The 27,971-nt window shown below is 37.8% G+C and overlaps 1 protein-coding gene across 2 annotated transcripts; it reads left to right on the forward strand.

The window, feature by feature from the left end:
* The first annotated feature begins 1,175 nt into the window (after positions 1–1,175).
* LOC306848721 (ral guanine nucleotide dissociation stimulator-like 1) lies at positions 1,176–27,952 on the forward strand. Of its 2 annotated transcripts, none has more exons than XM_079383446.1 (18): positions 1,176–1,609; positions 17,197–17,307; positions 18,551–18,759; positions 19,827–19,898; positions 20,214–20,407; positions 20,524–20,648; positions 20,753–20,968; positions 21,369–21,472; positions 22,163–22,247; positions 22,575–22,664; positions 22,818–22,904; positions 23,128–23,160; positions 23,281–23,402; positions 23,492–23,581; positions 24,006–24,186; positions 24,275–24,526; positions 25,729–25,843; positions 25,947–27,947. In XM_079383446.1, the coding sequence occupies exons 1-18, from the start codon at positions 1,475–1,477 to the stop codon at positions 26,132–26,134; spliced, it is 2,409 nt and encodes an 802-aa protein (XP_079239572.1). In that variant the 5' UTR covers positions 1,176–1,474; the 3' UTR covers positions 26,135–27,947. The 2 variants fall into 2 exon arrangements, with proteins under 2 accessions (XP_079239572.1, XP_079239573.1); XM_079383447.1 differs by lacking the exon at positions 1,176–1,609 and adding an exon at positions 13,255–13,444 and having other exon boundaries at positions 25,947–27,952.
* Positions 27,953–27,971: the final 19 nt, after the last annotated feature.

The following is a 27,971-nucleotide window of genomic DNA, read 5'->3' on the forward strand; positions in this document are numbered from 1 at the left end:
CAACAAACAAAACCAAAATAAATATTTTATCATTTTATCAGTATCGGACAAAATTTTTGTTTATTTAGTTTATCTGCCTATAGCAGTAATCTGACCACCAGGATTTTACATTTTACATTCACAATTTTGTATTGAAAAATACATTACTTTAAACACTATTTTTTATGCCCTAAGGCACTAGTCAGAATGATTGCCCATGGAAATGACAGCATGTCATGTAAGCTTTCCATAGATTTAAAGTTATACTTTACCAAGAACATTCCCTAAAGTGAGATCACTGTGTGTGTACACACTCCGTATTCTGTGAAAAGTTCTAAACTTAGTGTTTAACATCCTCCGGATCTTGCTGTTTTGTTATTTTATGTTACTGATTCACATATTTACTGGAGGCATTTTTGCAACATTCGGAAGTTATAGCTTTTAAACTCTGTGTCTTATTAACTGTCCCAAGTACTTTATGCCTTAGCATACAAGAGTGTGTATTGGTAAGCCACTAAATCATTCATGGCTGACCAGTCATTCCACAGAGCTATAATCACCATAAATACTGGCCTGTGTCCCAAACGATACCATCAGCAATACCCATCATCCTCTGCGTCTTGACTCCACATCCCATTCTAATAAGTATTTTTTCAAACTATGTTTGCTTCACCTCAGTCTTATGCTTGCTATCACACACACACACTTTTGGTGTGGTGGTTATTATTGTATTTGGTCTTGGTAACAAAGGCCACACTGCTGAATTATTGGTTAACAGGAAAGTTTCATTACTAACAGCTACTGCCTAACCAAGAAGACAGAAGTTGACTCTATCAGGTCCTCTTTCAACCGTTAGACCCCCTATAGCGTTTTACTGCCACTCTGGAACAGCATCTTTTGCTTGAGAAGCTTTTGAAATAAAAAAAAAGACTTTCCTCATAAATGGGAGATAAAACATTTTCTGTTTATAGTTAAAAAAATGCACAAAAATATATTTAGAAGTAGAATTGTGCTAAAATAACACTTTTGTTTAAACCTCCTAAGTTTCCCTCCTTCAACATAGGACCCCCCTTTTCACTGTTTTCCTGTCTTTCTCTCCCTCCTTCTGCACACTCTTGGTATTAGTGTAGGGGCAGGGCTTATCACTCACCCCTCCTTCACTTCAGTGAGAGAGAGAGAAAAAAACAATAGACTTTAATCACTCATCATGTGGCCACAGCAAGAAGCTGCCAGCCTCTTCTCGAATTAGACTGAAGTTGAGAGAGTGAGAGAAAGAGAGAGACTGTTTGTTTGTGTTGGGAAACAGCAATTGTGGACTTCTAAACACAGATTTGTCCGATTGTTTCCACTTCACACGAACGGACAAAATGACACCCTCTGGAAAACTGCAAGTGAGAATGCCCTTCTGAGACAGATAAGTAAACACACAGGCCTGCTATCACAGGAGCACCGAGTCTCTAGCCCTGAGCATGAGTGGGCAACCTGCACGGGCATCATGATCTCGCACTATCCGCTGGCATCGCTGCTCCCCTGGCCGCCCATCCCACACTGTCTGGACCTAGATGGGGAGGGAGGGGTGGCCCTGCAGAGGTACCAACCACGGTCACCAGAGAGCAGCCCTCGTTGCTGGGTAGGTCTCTTACATTTGTCTGCAAGACTGCTGTGATGTATTTCATTGTAGCTACTAGCTAGTGCTTGTTTGGTGGTCTGCTTTCAGCATGTGAATGGACTTTATTTAGTTATGCTTTTATATGCTTTGTTGTTTGGGGTCTTTCAGAGATGTAAGATGAATTCAAAGTTAAATGACCCGTAAACTGATTTGGATAAACTTATATTGTGTTGGTTTTTAGTCTACATAAAGATGTAAGCATGCAGATGGAATGAATTGTAGTCAAGCAGCAGTCTGACAGTTGCATTTCACACTGCAATAGTTCTACCTTGCTTTCTCAAGCAATAGCAGAAATTTTAATTAGACTTAAAAGTCAATACATAAAAATTGGCCAATAAATGCACCAAAACAATTTTTTTAATACTTCTGAGTAATTACACAACGTGTATCACAACATGTAAGACTTGTTAGTAACCAACGTGTCAGTAACCAGCAGGCTGTAGTAGCCTACAGTACATCATAGCACAGCTGTGGTCTGTATATGTTTGATTCACTAAAAAATAACTGATTTAAAAGAGTCATTTGCTCGGGAATCACACTACGCTGGTGGAGTTTTATGTTTTTGAATCACAAAAAAGAACTGATTTATAAGGGATGTTCGGTCGGTAATCGGACTGCACCGGTCGCGCTGTAAAGATTTGGTTCACTAAAAAGAACCGACTCATAAGAATTGTTAATTGGAAATGGATTGCCACTTGTCGCGCTGTATGGATTTGGCTCACTTGAACCGGCTCATAAGAGTCATTCATTAGACAATGGTCGCTGTATGATCGGCGCTGTATAGATTAAGTAATCGTGTTTCTCGGAACAGAACATCTTTCTGGTCATTTTATTTCTCTGTTTTAATGTAAACTGTAGTCAATTAAGTTTCCTCAGACAAGTAGTCTGTATTAAACGATAGATGTCAGTGAGAGGAACTTGTTTAATGAATGTAAGTTTGTGTGTGTGTGTGTGTTGACCTCCATGTTGTTCATAAGGGGACTCTATTTGTAGCCTATTACCCAGTGCAATTTTGTTCACATTACTTCAACTAAAATGTCCTACATTAGCACTTTTGAATGTGAGCCAGTCCATTCGGGGAAAGCTGAATCAGAGGTGAAAAGGTAAAAAAAACAAAAAACAATAGGCCTACGTGTTTTTTTCTCAAGAAAGCCCCTAGATCCGCTGGCCACAATATTCATTGAGCAGCAGAATTTGTTAAGAAGATAGTGTGTGTGTGTGTGTGTGTGTGTGTGTGTGTGTGTGGGGCAAAAGCTCTCTGTCAGCACATTTTCAATAGTCATACACTGGAGCTGACCACTGGTGACTCCGTCTGTCTGAGCAGCACTGACCAGAACAGTCTGCTTCAATTCAGGGAAACAGAGATTTAGCATCATAACATTCTTGCTTGAGGGACGCACAGATTTAGGCAGTAAGGTGGAGTTATAAGTAATGGATGGTGATGGAATGGGAGTGTGTGTGTGAGTGTTTGACAGCTCATGTTAAGTATATGGTATATGTGTGAACTTACATAGCAGATTTGTCAGACAAATTGCACAATGTGCTAGAGGGTCAGTAGAAAATTGAATGGAAAAATGTAAAAAAAAAAAAGTATAAAAATAATTATAAATAAAATATAATAACTATAAATACAAAATTAGTTAAAATATACATAATAATAATAATAATGTTCTTCTGACAATAGAGAGCTCCTCTATGACGTTATACTATATATATATATAAATATATATATATAGCCTATATAGATTTTTATTAATTCTGCTTTCTAAAGACTAGTCAGATCTCATGCGATTTATCAAAAACTATTTTACTCTATTGGCAATCTTAGTTTTATGTTTTTCTTCAGATGCAAACAGTAAAAAATATATAGACCAGTATAAAAGTTTGGTATACATTTTTAATTAAATGTATACCTTGGCACTATTTATATTTGAGACATAGATGGCCCAAATTTGTGAGGGTAGTATATAATGCTCTGGGAGAATAACTCATAGAGAGAGAGAAAGAGCGAGCGAGATCTATCCTTATCCAACATCCTGACTCAAGTCTCTTCCTCTCACACTGGAGAGTTTCCGAGTATTGTTCCTCTGACAGCATATTGTTCCTCTGACAGTGAGGCCATAGAGCGCTCCCTCGTCACTTTAACCTACGATCACCCGTGCGAGTCCAGTCCACACACATATTCAACATAATTCACACATGCACACACACACGTTTGTTTTTGTGAAAAGTGGGCACATCATATAGGCGTAATGGTTTTTATACTGTACAAACTGTATGTGCTATGGCCTATACCTACCCTACACCTAAACTTAGCCCTCACAGGAGACTGCATTTCTACTTTCCCCCCAAAAAACTCACTCTGTATGATTTATAAGCGTTTGGAAAATGGGGACATGGATCAATGTCCTTAAAAGTCACCTTCACCTTGTAATACCTGTGTCATACCTGTGTCATTATACAAATGTATGTCCTCATTTGTCACAAAAATGCACACACACACACACACACACACACACACACAAACAAACACATACACTCACTCACTCACATCCATTCAAACACATTCAATTAAATACCAAACTCACAGATATGCACACATACATAGACCAACACAACATGACTTTGTCTCCCACAAACGTCTCACAGATCTGAAACTCTCATTTCTTGATTATGCCATGTGGGACCCCAGCCACCCTTCACCTCAGCCATGACATTCTCAGAGTTATCTCGGAAAGATTTCACAGGATTATTTTTCCCTTCCACAACTGCTTCAAACTGTAAACCCCTTAATTCTGAGAGACAAGAGAGGGTTGCATAATGCTTCAACTTTCACGTTTATATCACTTAAAGCCTTTTACAGCTTTGCTGTACTCACATATCCGGGTTGTTAAAGTTTGATAGGGCCTTCATGGTCGTTAATTGCTTTGTTTTTGTGGCTTTAATGATGAAGATGGTGGCCAAAGTTCAAGTAAACTGGGTCAGGTCGCTCTGGATCCCTTCTTGCACATTTTACCAGCTATAAATGTTGATATAGCTGCTGATTTTCTGCTTGACACAGCAAAGCCTCAGCACAACCTTTGTAGTCAAGTGATCAAAGACTGGGGTCATTGCACTCATATATTTAGCCTATATGGCAGAGCCCTGTTGCTGACATTCACTCATGAAGAAGTCAATATGGGTCAGTGCCATTGCACATAGAGGAATCTTTGCGCAGACCGCAAGCGCGTGTCTTGAATTATGCTGAATATAGGAATCGCAAACTAAGCATTCTCTGTTTCTGCATCACTTCTCTTTTTAGAATCTACTGGATGTTTGTTAAAAGCGACACTGATGGTTGGTTGCTAGCCGGTGTTTCCTTGCTTGCGTTCAGTGAGTCACGCGTTGTGATGGAGAATCTGATTCAGTAATTCAGTGACAGTTTTGCAACTGGTAACAAGAAAGCACGAGGCCTACTAGAGCTTCTACAAGTGTTGTAGTCATGAATGAAACACTGTAAACGTGGATAAAAAGAGAATGAGCGATCAGAGTTGTGGCCTAGTTGGTGACAGATGTGGTCCAGACGCAGGTTTGAATCTGGCTTATGTTGCAATCAGATTACCTCGCTCATCTTGATAATTTCATGTCCCTTCCCTGCTGTCTTTGCCAAAAAATGGCCAAAAATGCCTAAATCAAGGCACAATGACAAAGATGGTTTACTGGTGCTGCTTAATCATTTGACATAATTTGCATGCATTTTAAGCTTCCCACAACATTTGGTTGTCTGTTATTTATTCTACATTGAAAAATCTAAAATATCTTTCAAATATACAGGTATGTTTTCAGCAAATATATCTACATTAAATATATATTACATCTACACTAAATATATTACAATAAAAAAAAAACGTTTTTTAATATGTATTTTATATTTTAATACATTTTAAAATGTAGTTTTTGTCTGTTATTTTAATATATTTTTATGTCTTTAAATATATTTCAAGATGTAATTTATTCCTGTAATGGCAAATCTGAATTTTCGTCAACCATTGCTCCAGTCTTCAGTGTCACATGATCCTTCAGAAATCATTCTAATATGTTGATTTGATGTTCAAGACATTTGTATTATCAAGGTTGAAAACAGTTGTGCTGATTAATATTTTGTTGAAACCATGGTACATCAGGATTCTTTGATTAATACGAAGTTCAAAAGAATATTTTTTTGATGAATAGAAATGTTTATTTTTTTTTATTCTTTGTTATATATAGGGCTATATTCTAAAAGAAGAAGAAAAAAAAAACTTACTGACCCCAAACTTTTGAATAGTTGCATAAATAAATGTAGGAGTAGAGCTCTTCCTAATATTGCATGCTCTAGTAGCATTATAAATGGATAGCATTCTCCATAGATGCGTCAGTCTGCGTGACTGCACTATTGAACTTCCAGGGTGGAGTTTGGTTCAATGAGTGTATGATAATGGAACAAGTTATGAAAGCTGCTAATATGACTGCTGTCACCATCAGTCTGACAGTATGACGCCTCAGGCTGAAGTCCAAAGATGGCAAATCACTCAACTGGGGCAGAAAATACCCCTCATGTATAGAGCAAGGGGTTATACAGGGTAGACCAGTGAATGTGAATGTGTGTATCTGGCATAATGGAGAAAACAAATGTGCGAGGAATGGTGTGTGTGTGTGTGTGTGTGTGCTTGAGTGTGTGTGCTGGTAAACTCTCGTTCTGGGAGGTCTGTGAATCATCTTGGTAGATGACAGGTGTGGAGCCACTCAGGTCACTGCAGCAGTTACACAAACACACACACACAGTCCTCTTTAGCCTCACACAATCAAAAACAACAGCTCCCTCCTCCCACCTACAGCCCATCCATTCATTCCCTCTTTCTCCCCCCGTGGCTGGCCTGATCCCTGTCATGTGGCCTGGCTTACTGCCCCCTCTGTCAGAGCGGTAGAAGAGGAAAAAAGAAGGGATAGAGGGGTTGAAACTCAAGCAGACAGAATCAGGCGTAATGTTGAAGTTATTTCATTTGTCTGAAGTTACTTATCTGATCAGCAAACACTCCTAGCAGACTGATTCAGCAGAATCAGTCAGACAGACTGTGATCTATCTATCCATCCATCCATCCATCCACCCATCCATCCATCCATCTGTTTATGATTATGGTGGCAGATGGTTTTGCTAACGTGGGGGTCCAAACCAGACTAACCACACTAGCTAATTAAAGCTTATTAGCTCTAGGTCAATGGGGAAGTTTATTGACACCTACTGACTCGCCGCAAACAACTAGCCACCATATTAGTAATCAAAGGATGCCATCCAGGATTTTCTCTGTTTTTGACCAATCACCGATCGTATTCAACCCATACTTGAATGATTATAATAATCTTAATGCTGACTGTATAATCAGTCTGCCACAGTTCCTGTCAGGTTCTGTTATAATGATACTCTAAACACAGGACAGACCTCTGGAAAAACAGATTTTGCTTTTTCATTTCAGGGGTCTTTCATTTCCATCTGAGTATGGTTAAGTATGCACAATATGTTGTATTGTATTTTTTATTGGTGTATGGCTACTAATTAATAACCAGATGACCCAGATGTTTCACATAAATCTAGAAAAACATTGTGGTAAATTTAAGGTCCATATAAACACTGCTAGTAAGAAGAAGATTGCATACTGAATAACTAACAAAAGAGAGAGTGACATGTTTCTCGGATTCAGTGTAAAACACTCAAATTGCCATTTGGAGCAGATCATAACTCTTAACAATAAAACTCTTAGCCATTAAATTATTTTTCATTCTGTTCTGTGCTGACGTTGCAAACTCGTTGCAGAATCATGTGACACTGCCCTCTACTGGGCATGTAAACAGGTATTGAGGTACATAAACACTCATACTTTCTCTCCTTCTTTCCTTCATTCCTTCTCTCGAGATTCTGGGGAATGAGTTTCTGTGAGAGTCTTTCACAGTTCCAGTCATTTGATGCTAACAGATGTTTTGACTACACATTTCACAATGACAGAGTTTCCACTGTGGCATATCTAGCCTGTGCTTCTTCTGATGGGGCATCAATGGGGAAGATGCTGCTCTCTTTTTTGCTTTGTTTCAATTTTCTTTCATCTAAAAACCCCAGGAGCTACTCAAGGACTTTCAGTTCTTCATTCATCTCTCTTGGTTGCTTTCAGTAGTGTTTCTGTGATATTAAGCTCACTCAGAAAAGGGAAATTAATGAAAATAGAGAAACTACAAAAACATGGTTTGTTCAGAATGGAATACTAGCATACTGCACTAAACACGTATTTCACAACATTCAGTTTTCTATGAAAACAAATAGTTATTTAGCCTTTTTAAAAACTCATTGGGAGTTTAAACATTTCCAGTTTTGGCAAGAAAAGTATAGATTTTTAATTAATCACAGTGAAAATGGAAGGTCTTTACATTATGGGATACATTTTTTCATGCAGTGTGTTTTTTTTTTGTATACTGCATGTTTTGGCATACGTTACAGGCCATTTGTGTATTTGATGCATATGAGGAAATTTGCATACTTCGATAAGTGTACAAGTGTACTACAGAAAGTGTAGTGTGCAAAGAAGTGTAGTATAGCTGTATAAAAACTTTGGGGTCAGTAAAAACATTTTTTTAAGAAATTAATAAATTTCTTCCAACAAGGACACATTAAATTGATCAAAAATGACAGTATATACTTGTATAATGTTACAAAAGATTTCAAATAAAAGCTGTTCTTTTGAACTTTATATTCTTTATAGAACTTTGAAAGAATATGCTATCAATGTTTTAACACAGATGTTTCTTGAGCATCAAATCAGCATATTAGAACGATTTCTGAAGAATCATGTGACACTGAAGACTAATGTTGAAAATTCAACTTTGTGTCATCACAGGAATAAATTACTATTCAAAATATATTCAAATAGAAAATGGATATTTTAAGTTTTAATAATATTTGATATTTAGTACAGTGATATTTTTTTCTTTATTTTTGATCAAATAAATGCATAAAAGTTGACTTTGTCAACTCAAAACCTTTGACCCAAAGTTTTCGCGTGTGTCAGATTTATTTGATTTCTTGTGAAGTTGATTTAAAAACAAAGCAAACAGCATTTTGAAAATGATTTTGGTGAAAATGATTGCAGTGTCATGGCAACAAGGGACCATAGATTCTTGAGAACTCTGTGACTCACAGATTAAAGTGTGAATAATGTTGAGCTTTGAAGCCGACAGCGCTTCTGCAAATAACAACCTCCAGGAAGGACTTGTGTTGCCTGGTACATCATCACACAGAGAGATACGCCACCACTGAAGGTTCCTTCCCAGCGCCCTCTAGCTCCAGCTCTCTCTGTCTGCGTCAGCTCAGCTTATAACTCTTGTAGTGACGCTGGTGCAACACAGCAGTCCAAAATCTGACCATAAAACTTCCCATACACAGAATGGACTAGACTCACATTTTCTTTATCCCTCAGGTTTTTGCAAGCGCCTTTGGCAGTGTAGACATGATAGCTGACTAGTCGGTCAGGTACAATGACGACAGGCACAGAGTTGGGAGGCTGCAGGCAGGAAGTGGGAGATTTCCTGGAATGTGTGTTTTTCCCCCCACAGTGGTGCAATAACAGCAGTCTCGTTACTCATGTCGATGTGCTCCATAGCTTCACAGGCCCTGTGCGTTTGTGTGTTTACTTGTGTGTGTTTACGTGTATTTGTGTGTGTGAGTCCACCGCAGGAGGAGAGACTGACTGGAGACTGCGATTGTACTCTAGGGATGTTTAGATTCAGCATGTCTCTATTGGTGTCGATAGAACAGATATCCTCAGCCTCCCTAGGGGTCTAAACATGCTCCCTAAGATTCCCTCTAAGCCTGTTTCCTAAGCTCACCCTCCATGCCTCCCCACCTGAAAATAAACACCAGAAAATCCCTCAACAAATTAAATATTTGGCTCTGTATATGTCTATAGGGATAGTTCACCCAAAAATGAAAATTCTGTCATAATTTATTAACTTTAATTTTCCTAAACCTGTATGATTTTATGACAAAAAAAACACCAAACATTTGAGACACCTTGATGTACTTAAATTCACTTAAAACACTCTTCTGACACACTAGTTTATTTATTTTGCCTTCTAACAAGAATTTTTTTGATGAATAGAAAATTCAAATAAACTGAATTTATTTGAAATAGAAATCTTTTGTAACAATGTAAAAGTCTTTACTGTCACTTTTGATCTATCTAATGCATACGTCCTTGCTAAAAAAGTAATTTTAATAAATTTTTTATTAAACTTTTAAAAAAGTAAAAAAATAAATAAAAAAAACTTACTGACCCTGTTGCATCACAGAAGAATAAAAATTCACAACACAGCATCAAATTATTTATTGTGTTTGATAGCATTCTGTGGCAGAGACACCCAATAGAAATTACATTTTGAACATTTTTTAAATAAATGGTGCATGTGAAAAAAATCATATGAGTTTGGAACTAAATGAAGGGGAATAATTATTTTTTAAGGCACAATGTTCTTAAATGAAGACAAAAGTTTGGCGAACTATTGCTTAAACAGGTTGCATTTTCACAAATTAGTGGTCAGTCAATATAGATTTAGCTCCCAAACCTTGAATGTAATCAAATGGTACAGTGTGTTTCCTTTAGAGATTGACATCACTACAGCTGCGGTGGTTGTGCATATAGATACACACTATCTCTATCTATTCCCTAGGGCTATAGCAGTGTATGAGATCAGAGGTGTGTGTGTGTGTGCACGTCAGCTGGGTCCAGCCAAGCATCTGCCATTTGTCAGACCTTGTTGTCGTGCACTGCAATGACATCACTCCCTTTTGAAAGCAAACAGCTATCCCTTGAGGGGGACCGAGAGGTCATGACCTCTCCCACTGCTTCTCCACGCTTCCCAGAGCCCCCAAGGAGCAGCCGAGTAGAGGACACCCAGTCAGACCAGCCTGGGAACTGGAGCGGATCTCAGAGAATGAGGGTTTCCCCTCTGGAGCCCCACTGCCCTCGCTGACCAGCCTTCTCTGACCTGACCACTCCTCTGTATGTCAAACACGCTAATTGAATTTGTTGTGACTGTAGGCATGATGTTGAGGGTGATGTAGTTTGGTTTGAGGGAGTCATGTGATAGGTTGTCAGGGTTCTCCTGTAGTTACTTGCATGCACTTTTACTGATACAATCTTGGTCCTGGTTTCTAGAATATTAACCGCAGGGATTAACCATACCGCTTCCATGAAATTCTAGATTGAAAATTATTTGTTCTTAAACTAGACTCAACAATGTTTTGGTTTTATTTTGAAAAGTGCCTTCAGACGCAACTATATAAAAAACAATTAAGTTTATTATTTATTATTATTGACATTTTAAGTACCTTCCCACATAGAACATTTTTTGGATGTTCTCCAGAACAGCTTTTTGTAAGAGATACATTTGGTCTATTTTTGTTTTTTAATAATCTAGTCCATTAACATTAACATAAAATATGCAAAATTTTATAAAATGGATTAGTCTAGTAAATTTCTGTTTATGTTTTACTAGTTGGACTAGGTTAGTCTACTCTAGAGCTACACTAATTCAAAAGCACCCCCCATTCAATAAGGCTCCATTTGTTAACATTAGTTAAATAGAGTAGAACATGAACTAACATTGAAAAATACTTCTAAAGCAATTATTAATTATTAATCAATAAATGTTAATTTCGGCATTTACTACATTATTAAAGTCAAAAGTTGCATTTATTTTAGTTGTATCTAATAATAATAATAATAATTTAACAAAAATTCATAAATACTGCAGCAAATGTATTGCTCATTGCTAGTTAATTTTAGTTGATGAATTAACTAGTGTAAAGTATTGCCAATAGCACTTTCTCATGTCCTGTTCTTTAAGTTCACATATTCTCTGCTGGATGGTTAAATTAGAGAATAAAATCTATATATATATACTATTTTATATTTATTTACTAAATGTTTGTTACTGAGAAACATTGCCTGTAAAATATGTTTAGTTTGAGGGAGTACTCTTGGAATCTGTCCTCATAAAACTAGCCCTTGAGGTTTATGATCTCACCGCTGGCGTTGTTAAGATGGAAGTGAAGGGCAGAAAGCATTGAAATGCTTTCTTTTGTGCTCCCCAGTGTGGCTGCATGAACGATCACACTGATTCTCTATGGCGTCTTAATCGTCCTCTAGGAAGCGTACGTGTAGCTGGATGTGTGAGAGCCTGAGTGTGTGTGTGTGAGAATGAATGGCCACATGACACCTGCTAATTTCAACCTTGTCTCCACTGGGTTCAAACAAATGAAAAGCCAGACATCCTGCACATAAGGGACATAATGGAAAAATCCCTCCATCCAGACAATCAACTACAGCATCAGCCTTCCTCATATTGTCTCTTTGAGTTCATCCAGTCGTATCAGAATCTTTCCATCTTGAGCCATTTAAAGTTACGATGTAATGGAAGTCTTTACTCTTCTTTACTGTGACTAGATCCAAGTGAAACAGATTACTGAACAATGAAAAAAAAAATGTAGATTGGGTACTTGGTTGAGTCCATTGATTGTTGATTGGATGGAGGCAGATCTGAATGCGAACTGAAGTGACATACTGCCAAGGATGGTGACCCATACTCAGAATTCGTGCTCTGCATTTAACCCATCCAATGTGCACACACACAGCAGTGAACACACACACACACCGTGAACACACACCCGGAGCAGTGGGCAGCCATTCATGTTGGGGGTTCGGTGTTGGGGGTTCGGTGCCTTGCTCAAGGGCACCTCAGTCGTGGTATTGAGGGTGGAGAGAGAACTGGACATTCACTCCCCCCACCTACAATCCCTACCGGCACGAGACTCGAACCCGCAACCTTTGGATTACGAGTCCAACTCTCTAACCATCAGGCCACGACTTCCCCTCTACTTGCAGTAGATTGTAAGAAAATGGCAGAGTTTAAGACTAAATTATTATTATTTTTTTTTTGTCCAGGACTCACTGAGAGATCTCAATGGAAAAATTCCTGATAAAAGAAAAAATAAAGGATACTTAAAAATGATTGGAGATGTCACCAGAGAAAAGTAGCTTCACCAGAAGATCAAGTTATGATACTTTAATTAAAAGTTATGAGGTGAAAAAAGAAAGAAAGCAAGAAAGAAAGAAAAAGAAACATTCATGGAGCACAATAAGATCAATGCATGCATTCAGAAATAAATTAATGGCGTGATTAACTACAGCCATGATAAACAATGTTTAAATTAATTTTACCTTATACTAGGCCTACTATATTTTGAGAGCTATTATCACCATCTTCTTACACTGTATGAAAAAAGAAAGCTTGAACATTCTGCTAAACAACAACTACTTTTCACAATACAATCCTGGAGTCATGAGGGTGATGATAGACTTTTCATTTTTCCGTTCTCGTGCGTTTTTAAACTTTCTTCGGTGTTAATGTTAATGTTCAGTGCTGATCTATGATGGTGTACAAAAGTTATTTAAAAAGGAATAGAAAGCGAACTACTAAAGCAGGAGAGAGGGAGAGAGCGTGCAGTGGGCGGAGTTGTGTCATTCACTAAGCAGGGGTGGACTGCAGAGCCAGAGGGACGGGCTGTGTATGTGTGTGCGCTGTGCTGGAGGAGGACAATTCACACAGGATAGCTCTGCGTACCATACTTGAAAACATTTGACCTTTTCTCGCTAGACTTGGGCTGTGTTCTAATGCCGCTACCGGACGATGAGAGAGACCCTCACCATGAAATTCGCTTGGAAAGCTAAAATGGTAAGAAGTTACGGTTCGTTTGCCCCTGCACACTGTTGATTTTGCGGCTTTGCTTCTAGAGAGAAAGACAGGAGCGGGAGGGGGAAGAGAGAGCTTGGAGAGGAGGATAAAGAAGAGTTTGGGAGGGGAGGGGAGGGGGTCGTGGGGAATATAAATAATGTTGTTAAATTACATTTTACTGCAGTAATACATCGCACTCGTCTGTTTATGATCCACACGCTGATTTGGATCTGAAAGTCTCCACGTAGGCGGCGGTTCCCGTTGGTTTCTCACTCTAGAAATACTTCTACTTTTATGATGAACAGCCTCCAGGCTGCAGACGAAAACAAAGCGGACAGATGGGCTTAAACCCACTTGTTGTTGTTATTATCGGTGAGGGATTGTTTCTCATGGACTTTGGGGTTGTGTTTTTGTGTGTGCAGGCTGTAGGGGGTAGAAAACCTCTCTGTTTGGGATGATAACATGGTCAGCATCCTTTCATTGTTTGTTTATAGGATTTTAGGGACCTAAACAGAGTCCTCAACTGTCCCACAGCTTTTAAAGTCCATTCGTTGTAATGCTTTTTCAGGGCTTTCATTATTATTAAAAATATAGTGTTTAAGTTATCTGACCATATAAAGTCTCATAGTCAATTTTAATTGACAAGTACTTAAGTACTTATTTGCATGCTTTTTTTTAAAATCAGATATTTGCTATATTTACATATCATATAGATACTTTATATTTTTGCAATCTCAAGGAGCAGAACCCATGGAATTGTCATTGCTCTTTATTATTATTAATAATAATAATTATAATAGTTTAGCCAATGTACTAGTACTCCACTTCTTTTTTTATTTGAGAAAAAAACTATTTTGTTTCATCGTGTAGCCCCACCCTCGCTAATATCTGCCTGTGCCACTGAGCAGGCTTTTAAAGCCACTTTGGAAAACATTTCTTCCAGTACAAAGTGGGAGCAGAGTGCATAGACTGTGGACTCGGCAGGGTCCGGGCAGTGGGTGAACAGACCTCCTACCATTGTTTTTGAGTGCGGATTGCATGACTCATCCAGCTGAGTAGTTCTCTGAACGCACTGCACAGGAAACGGCCCGGGAAATACAGACAGACTGATCCACTTCATTCCAGGGACAGTTGCTCTTTCAGGCGTATAAAACTGCAGACATAGTCTGGATGTGCTGCCATATCGAAAAAGCTCAGTAGGGAGATGTTTGTAATGTCAGGGTTAATGACTTTGAAAGTAATGTACATAGGCTATATGTTCTTTTAAAACTATTACACATTGTAGAAATACATACTCACACACACCAATAAAACTTAATAAAACTTTTTTTATAAGAGGTTCAGAAATAAATTTTTGGTACCCAAGAGAGCTGGATACACTTGTTGGACCTATTTAGCATGGCTTTGGATAAATTCACATATTAATCCAAGGACAGGTCCATGATGCCACAGTGCAGCCTGACTTTTCCAGACTTCTGGAATCTTTTTGGAAAAAGTCTGGTGACATCGTTAGTGAAACAGCAATATTTCACAAATACCTTTAGGTGCATTTTTTAGTGTGCATGAAGGCAACAGTTTATTAAACATCTAAACATCTGTATTCATTTAAAGTCTTCCCACAGACTCTTGAGTATGCACTCCAAAAATAAATAAATAAATAACCATCTTAATGTCTTATGTCTAAAAGGTTAACAATACTTCAGACTAAAACTAGTCTTCATATAAGTCTTAAATATAAGTATTTTTTGTTATGTTCCACTGGAAGTTTTTTCTTTCATTTTTCTTTTTATTAAGATTTGTCATTCTCTTGTTTATTTGCACTCTAAGAAGGAGACTTGTCTTTAAAGGGGTCTTATTATGCCCCTTTTTAGATGTACAATAAAAGTCTCTGATGTCCCTAGAGTGTGTATGTGAAAGTTTAGCTCAAAATACCCCACAGATCATTTTTTATAGCTTGTTAAAATTGCCACTTTTAAGGTCTGAACCAAAACGCACCGTTTTTGTGTGTCCCTTTAAATGCAAATGAGCTGGTGCTCCCGGCCCCCTTTCAGAAGAGGGTGGAGCTTCAAAAGCTCAAGCATCTGCATACAAATAAATGTTCTACTATTAGTACAAGCCTGTTATCTTTACAGAAAACATACTCTGTTTAAAAGTCAGTCAGTCAATCAATAAATGATCGTTTATGAATTACACAGACAAGGAGCATGGTGCGATAAAAATAATGACAGCTGGCCTCATTGTGCCTTATCACAAACTATAAAGTCCCATATGTGATGAGCTCGACAAATTCAAGCGGTCGACTTCACATTGCTTTCATATGCAATTTTTAACTACCGCACTCCTATTTCCGATCATTCTGGTAGCACGTGAAGGCAGCACCAGTGAAAACAGCCATAGCTTTAGCAACATCTGGCCTTACAGAGTGCCAAGAAGCTCTTTCATAAAGGCAATTTGGAAAACAAATGCGTGATACTTACTTTGTCTGGAGTTGACGTTCACACACAAATTGTTGGTATTGATCCCTAAACATATAGGGGACTTTAATGATTTTTTCCGGGAAATGAAAATTTCCTTCGAAAATGAAATTTAACCAACGTCCTCAGCAGCTCAGATGGAGGGAGTCTATGGAGACTCTTATGTTCATCGGTGCATCCCAAAACACATTTGTAATGCCTCTTTAGCACTGACATCATATATCCCCAGCAGCTAATGTTACATCAAGAAAACAGTAATGTCGCACTGCTGCTTCTCACTCAGGGCTGTGTCTATGCTAATAGAGCAGAGCGTCACAAATGGGCAGGACTTTTTCCCTATGGTACCGTATACATAGGTAGAAATCTGGAACAACTCATTTGGAGAGACTGTTTATGATTGATTGGGATTATAAAAAAATGAGTGGGTGGATTTATACCATTATAGACTGGTTGTTTTCACACACTGCGGCCACACGACTGTTCAAACATCTTATAAAAGTGATTTTTGCATAATAGGTCTCCTTTAAAGCTGGCATTTTCTAAATGTTATTTCTTTTTATTTAACCTCATAATTTTTTAATTAAAATATTTTCAATCGAATGCAAGTTCGCATTTAGATCTGCACCTTTTTTTTCTTTTCAATAAACCATTTCATTCATATACGTCACAATGCTGAAGAAAAGATCTTCCACTACTTCCATTTCATCATGACTTTAATGGAAGTTATAGACAAATATATTTTGGATATGAGAGACTTGCAGGATTTCGTATATCTCAGCTCTACTTTAGTATTATTGACTAAAGTAGACAGAATTTATCGATATTCTCTGTCTGACAGTTTAATATGAAAGTTAAGCTGTGTACAGCCTGAAAGGCTCCACTCACCCATACACTAAATGTTGGTCATCCCATTATAATGTTTGCATTTGTGTGTGTCTGTCTAAGAAAGCCTATGTGTGTGTATGTATATTTACAGACTAAGTTTGGTTCTTGAACTCCAAGGCTGGATAGAGAAATCCTTCACTGTTAAGAATCTGTAAAAGCTCTTAGGCTGATTTTTAAAACTCCATGCCAGCTCTGCTCTCATTTCTCTTCTCTCCCCCTCTTTCTGTCTCTTTCCTCCAAATGAGTTATCATTTTCTCTCCTCCACTCACCCCCTGTCAGTCTTTTGATACTAAAATTTAAAGCCAGAGTTCCTGTTTATGCCGAACTGAGACATGTTGTTCCCGCCATGACATTCCAAATGGAGTAACATTGATTGTTTTCTCCCTCTGCAGAGCTCTGTGCAGGACTGGGGAGAGGAGGTCGAGGAAGGAGCCATATACAACGTGACGCTGAAGAGGGTGCAAATCCAGCAGGCGGCTAACAAAGGCGCAAGATGGCTGGGGGTGAGAGGAGGCCTTTGATCTGAATGCACTTCCATTCTTATTTAAAGAAACACTTCGGCTGCCCATGCTGGGCCGGCCAGACAGTAGGCCATATTAAGGGTGACCTTGTAAAGCTTTTTATGGTTTACGGATGTATGTAGTTATGGGGTTCCTATAGTGTTTTGATCATTAGTCTTCATGAATGGTCGCAAGAAAACACATAAAACTTTATATAGAGTAAAAGTAAAAGCCAGAAATGAAAGTTCTGTCACCATTTATTCACATTAATGTAATTCCAAACCTGTATGATTTACTTTCTTATACACAAAAGATGATTTTTAAAAAAATGTCTCAATCGTGTTGTTTTGAACCCCACTGGCTTTTATTGTATGGACAAAAACACTCTTCAAATGACCTTGTTTATGTTTTCCTTAATGTTATCACTACTTATGTGTTTTAGTGGAAACAGGAAAGCTTTAAACTCAGTTCTCTGTTGCACTTTTTGTTGCTGCATGAATTTCAAGGTTTATAAAACATTGTTATTTTATGAAGGCATGCTGTTATAGCTCCGTTCCGAATTACAGTGGTGAATATGGTATAATCTGTTGCTTTAACCTTGAATAACTTTTTCCATATTGTCAACACCCTTCTGAATCAACATAAAAAAACCAAAGCACTTATGAGCTGATTTGATTTCCATAGGGCTTTAGTTTGTTGTAACACAGCTGTTTCTACACTAAATGGGTGTCGAGTGAAAACGATTTCATTTAATGCACAATCATTTCATAAATGTGGGATTCATGATTGCAAAAGCACAAAAATGTAAACAGAAATTTGTTTGCTATTGCAATTGAAAGAAAGCATGTCTTACTTTGTCATGGTGCTTAATGTTTGACCTAGTTTTAGGGACTGCAACAAGTTTTTTTGTCTAGAAGATTTAGTATTCTTGCTGTTTCAGTGACATTCACCTTTTTGTGGCCTACATTTAAATCACTTTTTGTGTGAACCATATTTTTTTCAACTAATGAAGAATTTTTAAGAAGTCTGCTGACTTTCCAGCGTGCCTCAGAGAGGGAGGAGGAGGGTTGCTCTGATTAAAAGCAGATTGTAGAGTTTCCTGTTGTAGCGTGCTTGCACTACCAAGGTCTAGTTCTTTTTCTTTCCGTTTATTTCTGCTTTTATCTCTTTCTCTGCACACTACTTGAGTGCATGCTTTAGAATTGACCTCAAAGTATTTTCCTCTCCTTCTCCTTTGCTCTCTCAGGCGGAGGGTGACCGCTTGCCCCCTGGTCACACAGTCAGCCAGTTGGAGACGTGTAAGATCAGGAGTATCCGGGCGGGGACTCTGGAACGTTTGGTAGAAACACTCCTAACAGCGTTTGGTGATAATGACCTGACCTACACCAGCATCTTCCTCTCCACGTACAGGGCCTTTGCTACTACACAGAGTGTACTGGAGCTGCTGCTGGACAGGTGTGTTCTCTTGTGTGTATGTTTTTGATTGCACACTTCATAAATGTCAGGTGAAACCTGCGTGCATTCTGGTGGGCTGTTTTGAATATTCATGTTTGCATGTATGCTTAGAGAAGAAATGTCGAATTTTGTGGTCAAGCAGCTACGCATCTGGTATTCGAGGTATTAATGTAAACACAGTCCATAAAGTTGTGTTGGCGCAGTGGATAAGACACATGCCTTTGGTGTGAGAGACCCGGGTTCGAATCCGCTGTGAGACACCAATGTGTCCCTGAGCAAGACACTTAACCCCCTAGTTGCTCCAGAGGCGTGCGACCTCTGACATATATAGCAATTGTAAGTCGCTTTGGATAAAAGCGTCAGCTAAATGAATAAATGTAAATGTAAATTACAGAGTACCAGGGAATTTTAAAAGTCTGATTTCCAGGACTGGAAAATTCATGGAAATGAATAAAATGTCATGGAAGTGTCAATGGTCAATATCACTTTTTCACTTCTCAAGTGTTTCTTTCACTAGATATTGCTTTTTGTAAACGCAATCTTTAGAAACTGCTTTTTAAAAATCCATATCTAGACATCACAAGTGACTGGAAAAAAAACAAACAGAAAAATCATGCTAATTTATTTATCTGAAAATGTGGGAAACCTGGATGTATGCATTACACCTTGCAGTTTAAATACATCTAAATACATTGTTTTATTTTCATACCTGCTATATTATATTTTTTATGGAAAAATCATCATTTATTTAAATGAAAATGTGGGAACCCTGGAACTGTGCAATATACATCCCAGTTTAAATGGATCAAAGTATTATTTTATGACTAATAATTATGATGTTTTATATTATTGTTTTTTATTATTATTTTGTTGTTTTAAAATAAAACATAGATTAAGTGTTTTGGATTTTTTAAAATCTGTACTAATTAAAAATGGACTACATTGAAAAGATTAAGTAATTAAAAATAATATCACCACTTTATAATTTATTTGGGTCCTTGTTCAGTGGTTACTGCCTTTACCATTTGTCAGAACGCTCACAGGTTGGTTTCTCTCTTTGTTCTCAGGTATGGTAGCTTTGAGGATTGTGAGGGGGAGCGTAACCAGTGTCCTGGAGAGAGCAGGGTTGCTGTGAGAACGTGAGTTCCGTCATCATCGTGGTTATCTGTGCCGCTGTATCTGCAGTGAATTCCAAGCAGCTCTTGTGTTTATTGTTTCATTTCCATGGAAGATTAAAAATAGAGGTCAAACACTGTGATATTGTGCGCATGCGTGTGTGTGAGTTTAGAAGCAATTAGAAATAAAAGAGATCTGATGAATGACTATGCTTAGTTGCTGCATGAATCACAGTATTGCAGCTGAATTGTACTATGAGAGATTCCCTCACTAGTTTGCACCATCTGGTTTTCTCTGGTTTATACAAACATCTATGTGTTATTATTATTTTTTATCAGTGCTTTGGCCTCTATTCTAAGAGCCTGGTTGGATCAGTGTCCAGAGGACTTCCAGGAACCTCCATCATATCCGAGCTTGCATCGTGTGCTGGGTTTCCTGCAGAAGGCCATGCCAGGCTCAGAGCCAATGCGCCGGGCTCAGAGTCTGCTAGAACAATTGCGTGTCCAGGCCAGCCTAGAGAAGGAGACTGAAGGTAAGTCATATCCGGTTACTGTTAATAATTTTATCCACCCTATCTAACTTCTTGTCTATTCATGTTTGTTCTGTCTTCCTGTGCTTACAAAAACACCTGCTGTCCGTTTGTTGCAGGAGGCTTTCAGTACACCAACCCTTTCTGCATTGGGGAAGATGAGGAAGTGGAAATCGATTTGCAGGAGGACTTCTTCTCCTTCGAGGTTGACCTTGCAGCAGAGCAGCTGACTTATATGGATGCGGTGAGAGAGAGAAACCTAGATTAAACCAGTACTAATGGAACATGATTATTATTATTTTGTACATTCTTTGGCTCAAGCAATGAAATATCTCTTTCTTTCCACAGCTGTTGTTTAAGAAGGTGGTTCCTCATCAATGTTTGGGTGCTGTCTGGTCTCAGCGCGATAAAAAGGACGGGAAACAGAGCGCGCCCACCATCCGCGCCACCATCACCCAGTTTAATGCAGTGACGGCGTGCGTGGTCAGCACCATCCTCCGTCAGCGGCAGATACGCCCGCAATTGCGTGCTCGTATCATTCAGCGCTGGATCGACATTGCACAGGTGCATAACCCAACACACACAAATTTGCACCTCATACCTCCCAGTATGACTTATGTTTTGCTCATGTTTAAACCTGTCCACTTCAGGCTCATTAGAGCTAAATCAGTTTGCAGTGCTTTAGTGTTGTCTGATTTTCTAGCAATACTTTAGATAAAGATAAAACTTGATGTTGATCTGGAATATATTTTTTCAAAAGGCATTTACTGTTCTTGGTGCATTTGGGTAAAGACTGACACCTAATCTATTTCTTTGTAAGACATAACTGTTTTAGATGAGAATAAACCAGATAAACCAAAGTAGACATAATAATGACTTTCAGCCTCCCAGAGGATTTCTGATAAAGTCTCATTAGGACCATTTGTAAATGAAAATGTATAAACAAGGATTAACATGTTCTCAGGAGTGTCGCATTCGAAAGAACTTCTCATCTCTGAGAGCCATAGTATCAGCGTTGCAGTCCAACCCCATCTACAGACTGAAGAGAGTGTGGGCCTCGGTTTCCAAGTAAGTTCTGTCAATAATTTCAGCCTGTCAGTCATTTCTTGATTTGTAAAAAGTATATAGACTGGTGAAATTATTCAAATCCTTTCAGTAACTTTGGTTATGTGTACCTGTTATGTTATGATTCCTAATGACGTCTCTAAATGTATACCATTCAAAAGTGTTTTTTTTTTTTTTAAATGTACACTTTTATTCATCAAGGATGCATTCCATTGATCAAAAATGACAGTAAAGCATTTAAAATGTTACAAACTGTTATTTTTAATTTTAAATAAATGCTGTTCCTCAAGTTTTCTGTTCTATCAAAGCATTCTAAAACAGACAGTTTCCACACTTCATTAAGCTGCACAATCATTCTCAAGTGATAATAATAAGAAATGTTATAGAGTACCAAATCAGCATATTAGAATGATTTCTGAAGGATCAAGTGACACTGAAGACTGGAGTAAAAACTTCAGCTTTGCCATCACAGGAATAAATTACATTTGAAAAAATATTAAAATAGAGTTATTCTAACATTGTAATTATCTTTCACAATATTACTGTTGTTACTGTGTTTTTATCAAATAAATATTGCCTTTGACAAACATAAAAGTCAAACTTTTGAATGGTTGTGCATTCTGTAGTGATTTTTTTTATTATATCAAGAGAAACATGCTCTGAGATTGTTTTTGTTTCACTCTGCAATTTTAGAGATAGCATGCAGATGTTTGAAGAGCTTTCTGATATTTTCTCTGACCAGAACAATTACCTTACAAGCAGGGAACTGCTAATGAGGGTGAGCTCATGCACACGTCTCTCTTTTTCAGTTCTGTTGTGTTTTCTTTGCACAGAGGCATTTAAGTTATAGCATTAACTAATAACTAGGACCAAGTAGAATCAAAAATTAAAATAAATAAATACATAAAATAAAAATAAAGTAAATCTTTTTCCTGTTGTGTTTGTATTTTGAAAATGTGTTTAATACATTTTAGGCTAATTTGATGATGCTTTCAGGTACAATAAGAGTGTAGTAGTTTCAACTCTATTTAAAACAAAAAAGAAAATGGGGCCAATTCCTCCTGAGCCTGCGAAAAAACTAATGATATCTCTCTGATCTTCACAGGAGGGCACCTCAAAATTTGCCAGTCTGGACAGTTGTTCCAAAGATCACCAGAAAAGATCCCACAAGAGACTGCAGTTACAGAAAGAGATGGTGAGTTAGTAAAAAACAAAACAACACCAACACAAAAAAATAGTGTCAGTATATACTGATAACAGCACATGAGAGCAAGAGTTAAATATTGTGTTTAAAACGTGTAATGTTACCTTAAAAACAACAAAAATATATCTAACTTTTTGTCTCCAGGGTGCCATGCAGGGGACGATTCCATACCTGGGTACATTTCTCACAGATTTGACCATGCTTGATACAGCACTGCCTGACCAAGTGGAGGTGAGTCAACTGCACATCCAACCACACATTTCCAGACAAAAAGAAACCCTCATAAAGAATTATCTCTGATGTTATTACTGATCTAACATTCCCAGACCATTGAGGTTTTCATTACCAATGTTTATTTGACCTTCTTTTGGATTCACAAGAACTTTAATCAAAACTTTTCATGAGTGAAATGATGAGGAGAATCTGGGCTAAAGTCTGTTTCTGTGCTTCACAGGGAGGACTGATTAATTTCGAAAAGCGGCGCAGAGTAAGTACAACATTCCTTATTATTTGGTCTTTATTATAGTCATAACATCTGTTGAATCTCTTATTCATTGCTATAGGCATTCAGATCTGTGGGAATGTTGAATAAAATCTCTCTTTGCAGGAGTTTGAAGTGATCGCTCAGATTAAGCTCCTGCAGTCTGCGTGTAATAGTTACTGTCTGACCCCTGATCCTGCATTTCTGCGCTGGTTTAAAAGTCAGCCTCAGTACTCAGAAGAGGAGAGGTACACTCATTTTTCACTTTACATGCCTTTTTTTCATCTGAATATTGTGTAAGTCTCAAAAAGAATATTTCTCTCATATTTTCCTGCAGCTATGTGCTGTCTTGTGAAGTTGAAGGATTGGGAGACAACAGCCCAACATCACCGAAACCCCGCAAGAGTATGGTGAAGAGATTAAGCCTGTGAGTGACCTAAAGCCAAAATCATGAATCTTGATGAAATCTAAAATGATTGTATTTTATTCTTAGGATGCCATTAAATCAAAATTACAGATCTGTGACTCAATAGTCCATGTCTGTTAACTTTGAGGTCATTTATGCTAATAAAAGTTAAAATTACGTACATGAAAATGTACATTTTGCTATCACAGGAATAAAATAATAAAATTATAGTTATTTAAAAATATATGAAAATAGAAAATATTTCCAAATTTTACAGTTTTTGTTGCATTTTTATTTTAAAGAAAAGAAGCAGTGGTTTGATTATAGGATTATAGGAGCACAATCGTACCGACCCAAAACTTTTGAATCATATTGTATATTCAAAGAGGATGACCAATTCTAATAATTTATTTAATGTCTGTTTTTGTCCTTCCAACCTCACTAGACTCTTCTTAGGAGCCGACGCCACGAACACAAGCTCTCCTGTGAGAGAGAGTCCTCGATCGCCTCCTATTGGCAGCTCTGGGGAGAGCATGGACTCGGTCAGTGTGTCTTCCAGTGACTCTAGTCCCTCAGAGAGTGAAGGCATGACACCCACACACTCTATAGACACTCATCTGAAGAAGGTACAAACATCTTAATTCATGACCAAATTATTGATATACTATTGTATTAAAATAATGTATTAAATGGACATCTGTGTGGTTACCATAGCTGTCCGATTCTTCCTCCTGCACCTCATTGCACTCCATGGACACCACCTCTTCTACAGCCAGCGCTTCCATATCTCTGGCCTCCCCGACCCTGCCCGGGACCCTGTGCATGCACCACCGCTCCATCTCGTTGATGCCCATGTCCCCCACATCACCTGGTTTTCCTCCTGCCTATAACACACAAGCTCAGGATGCGTGCATCATCCGAGTAAGCCTTGAACAGGGAAACGGAAACCTCTACAAGAGTATTATGGTTAGTGTGCACTTGAATATTATTAATCTAGTTTTATGAGTTTGTACAGTCTATTCTTGCTTATACATCCATATTTCAAAACATACATTGTTAATATACTGGTTATATATATATATATATATATATATATATATATTAGTATGATGAGTTACCAACAAGGATTTTTAAAGTAATCTAGAACCATGAATATTTTCTTTACTTGAAATTACAGAAAGTTATACATTTTATTTCAGCTAGTTGTCAAAGCCAACTTAAGTTCAAAGTTAAGTACATAAGTTAAAAATTTTGTAGAAATAATTTAAATTCAATAGATAATAATAATAATAATGGTGATTAATTAAATTTTAAAATGTTTGAATAATGTAAACAAATATTTCCAGAGAGTATTTTAATTAATTTGGAGTACACTGACAATATAACAGGCAATTATTTAAAGGTGAACTAAGCGATTTTTCCCCAAAAATGTTGATATTTGAAAGCACCAAAACAAACACGCCCATACCCCAACAGGACCTTGCCCCTATTTTGATATCTCCGCCCCACACATGCGTACACATGGCATAACAATGATTGTGGAAACAAGCGAAGATGACACGCATGCATATTCAAACAAAAGCCAACACAGAGAAGTTGTGTGAAACAAAGCAAAATCAACGTTACTCACTTATCAAAAAGAAACAACGCAACCTCGGCATCTGATTCGAGCCCTTCCCACTCCCCCACACCACAAAGCTGCTCCGATATTTACGTGGGTCCTACCTCTTGCCTGATCGTAGCCCTTCTTTTTAATGTTTTGTTCCTATTTTTCTTTTTTTTTTTTTTTTTTAAATCTTCCAGTTCTCTTTATCTATAGTCGATCTGCTAATATCCGTCCTGTACACTCAAATTAAGCGTTCTTCTATCGCTATCGTTACAAGACACACTCCTTTACTGCCGATTGGCTGCAGACATGGTCCGACACTGCGGTCAAAAGCATTTTTCATAAATTGCTTAGCGCACCTTTAATTGTTTATTTTTTAACACTTCTTGTTGTTCTTCTTAAACAGTATGAATTGCTTTTTAAATGTGAATACATGTTGTTTTTATAATATAAGATGAAAAGGAATCCTCATTTAGTGTTTTTTGAAAAACAAAAACTGTAGCACTAAATTCATAGGGAGAAGACTTTCTGATGTAAAATGCATTATTGTTTATCTATGCAGCTGACCAGTCAGGACAAAACTCCAGCTGTGATCTCTCGAGCCATGGCCAAACACAACTTGGAGGGTGAGCAGGCTGCTGACTACGAGCTAGTGCAGGTCATCTCTGAGGAGAGAGGTACAACATGACCGTTTGAAATCTTGTTGCTGGAATATATCATCTGTTTAGGTTTGTTATGGTGGAATGCCAACATCACGTCTTTTTTCCCCTCTTTCTCCAGAATTGGTCATCCCCGACAATGCCAACGTGTTTTACGCCATGAGCACATCTGCAAATTTTGACTTCCTCTTGCGTCTGCGTGGTTCTGAGGGGAGGCCGGTTCAGCTGCGCAGTCGTTGTAGCTCCACACTTCCGCGCACACAGCAACGCTCCAGTCTGTCCCTCAGGCTCAGCAAGGTCACACTGTGACCACTGACCTTTTTTGGACCAGAACAGGCTTTGTAAAAAGACTACAGCAGGTGTAGTAATAGAAAATGGCCTTTATAGACTATTTCAAGGGGAGTATATTGACTTCAGAAACATTTCAGAACTAATTTAGACATCTCATATTCTTCCATGCTGCCTTTTGAAATGAAAGGCTTATGTTAATAGTAGCACGTGCCTCCACCTCCCCACCTGGCCCACAAAAGACACATCCCATCCTCCTTATTGCTGGATATTTTGCACAAGTGCAGGAAAGTCTCCTGCTCCTCATCAGTATTTGCATAACAGCATATCTCTTCCCAGCCAAGAGGCCTACATGACTTTCTCAGATAGAAAGAGTAGAATGAAAGAAGCTGTGGGAAGAGAAGTTAAACGACAACCATGTTGCCTTTATCAATGGTAATGATGGAACTCTTGCGTCAGTATTGAAGATGAACTGCAGTAGCTGTGATGTCGTCATCAACGTGTCCTCCTGTCCACTTGTGCACTGTGTGGACAATGTGGATTGTATCCCTAGACTTAAAGTGCTTAGACTGGCAAAACTGAGAAAACAACAACTGTTTCCTTTAGATATCACAAACAGTAGGTATCTATGATGAAACAAGATGTATGAAGTAATTTTTTCTGCCTATTCTAAGCATTTTATCTCTATTTGTGTGTTTCTCATATTGTGAGCTGTGTGACGAATGCAGAAAATATGCATTCTGATTGGTTCCTGCTTGGTTTTATCAAGTCTGTGGTGTTTCCTTTCACGATTCGATCCATGTTGTGTCTTTAAGGTGTGGTCACACAGCACCAATAGGATGGGTTTCTATTAGGAAACCTGGATTGAGCTGCTTTCCTCTATGAAAGTGCACTTGCTATAGAGTGGGCGGAGTCAATAGGTGTGTACTAAAAAGAGCACTTGGTCCACTTTTTGTAGCTTTCCTCTCTTCTGTCTTCAAGCATCACTATATTAATGAAATGCTTTTCTTTTTGTTTCTTTTTTACACGTATATTTTTGTAAAAGATGAAGAGGTATCCACGATATCTATGAAAAAAGGATTTTGGAAGTTTTAAAAAGATTTCGTTAACTAAAAGAGAAAATGTAAAAAAAAAAAAAAAGCTGTGAAATATGAGTGTGTGATTTGTAAAGTGAGCATTAAAACAAGTCAGTCATTTCCACCAACCAGCACAATAATCCCTCTCATTGTACCCCCTATAAGATGTTTTCCAGAGCATTGTAGACATGTTACTTCTGTGCACCCGAGGAATATCACAAAAACTTGTTTTACTCTAAAACAAATAGTTTTACACTGAGGCATTTTAACACCAAATAGTTTCAATAGTTCCTAAAGGTTTATGGAATTTTTGCCTTAATCCTGTTCATTCTCTACATAATTCCCATAAATTTGTTAATCTGGTATGTAATAATCATTAGTTGGCCCTGACTCCTGGTAATATGTCAACAGATGTACTACAGAATGTGCCAAACATGCCTTTTTTTTGGCTTTTGTTCTCTCGCACTAATTAAGAAACTTATGTTTGTTACATTGAACACGTAAGACTTTGATGACACTAACAGTTTTTCAACAAGGTAAAAATGTAGTGTTTTAACAGTAGTGGGGGCAGCAGTGTATGTATTTTGATTAATTTGTCTTAATTCAGATTTATTTAGCACTTGTGAATTTTCTCCATTTTGAATATTTCTTCACTACCAAAGAATTGTACAGAGAGTCAGTGAATAAATTATTATCATTATGATGTTTTGTAATTTGAATATTACTTTTCATGAATTAAATGGAGACTCTCTGAAAGTACTGGATGTTGACTGAAACTGACT

The sequence above is a fragment of the Barbus barbus genome (genome assembly GCF_936440315.1).
Source record: "Barbus barbus genome assembly, chromosome: 28".
Classification (NCBI taxonomy): Eukaryota; Metazoa; Chordata; class Actinopteri; order Cypriniformes; family Cyprinidae; genus Barbus; species Barbus barbus.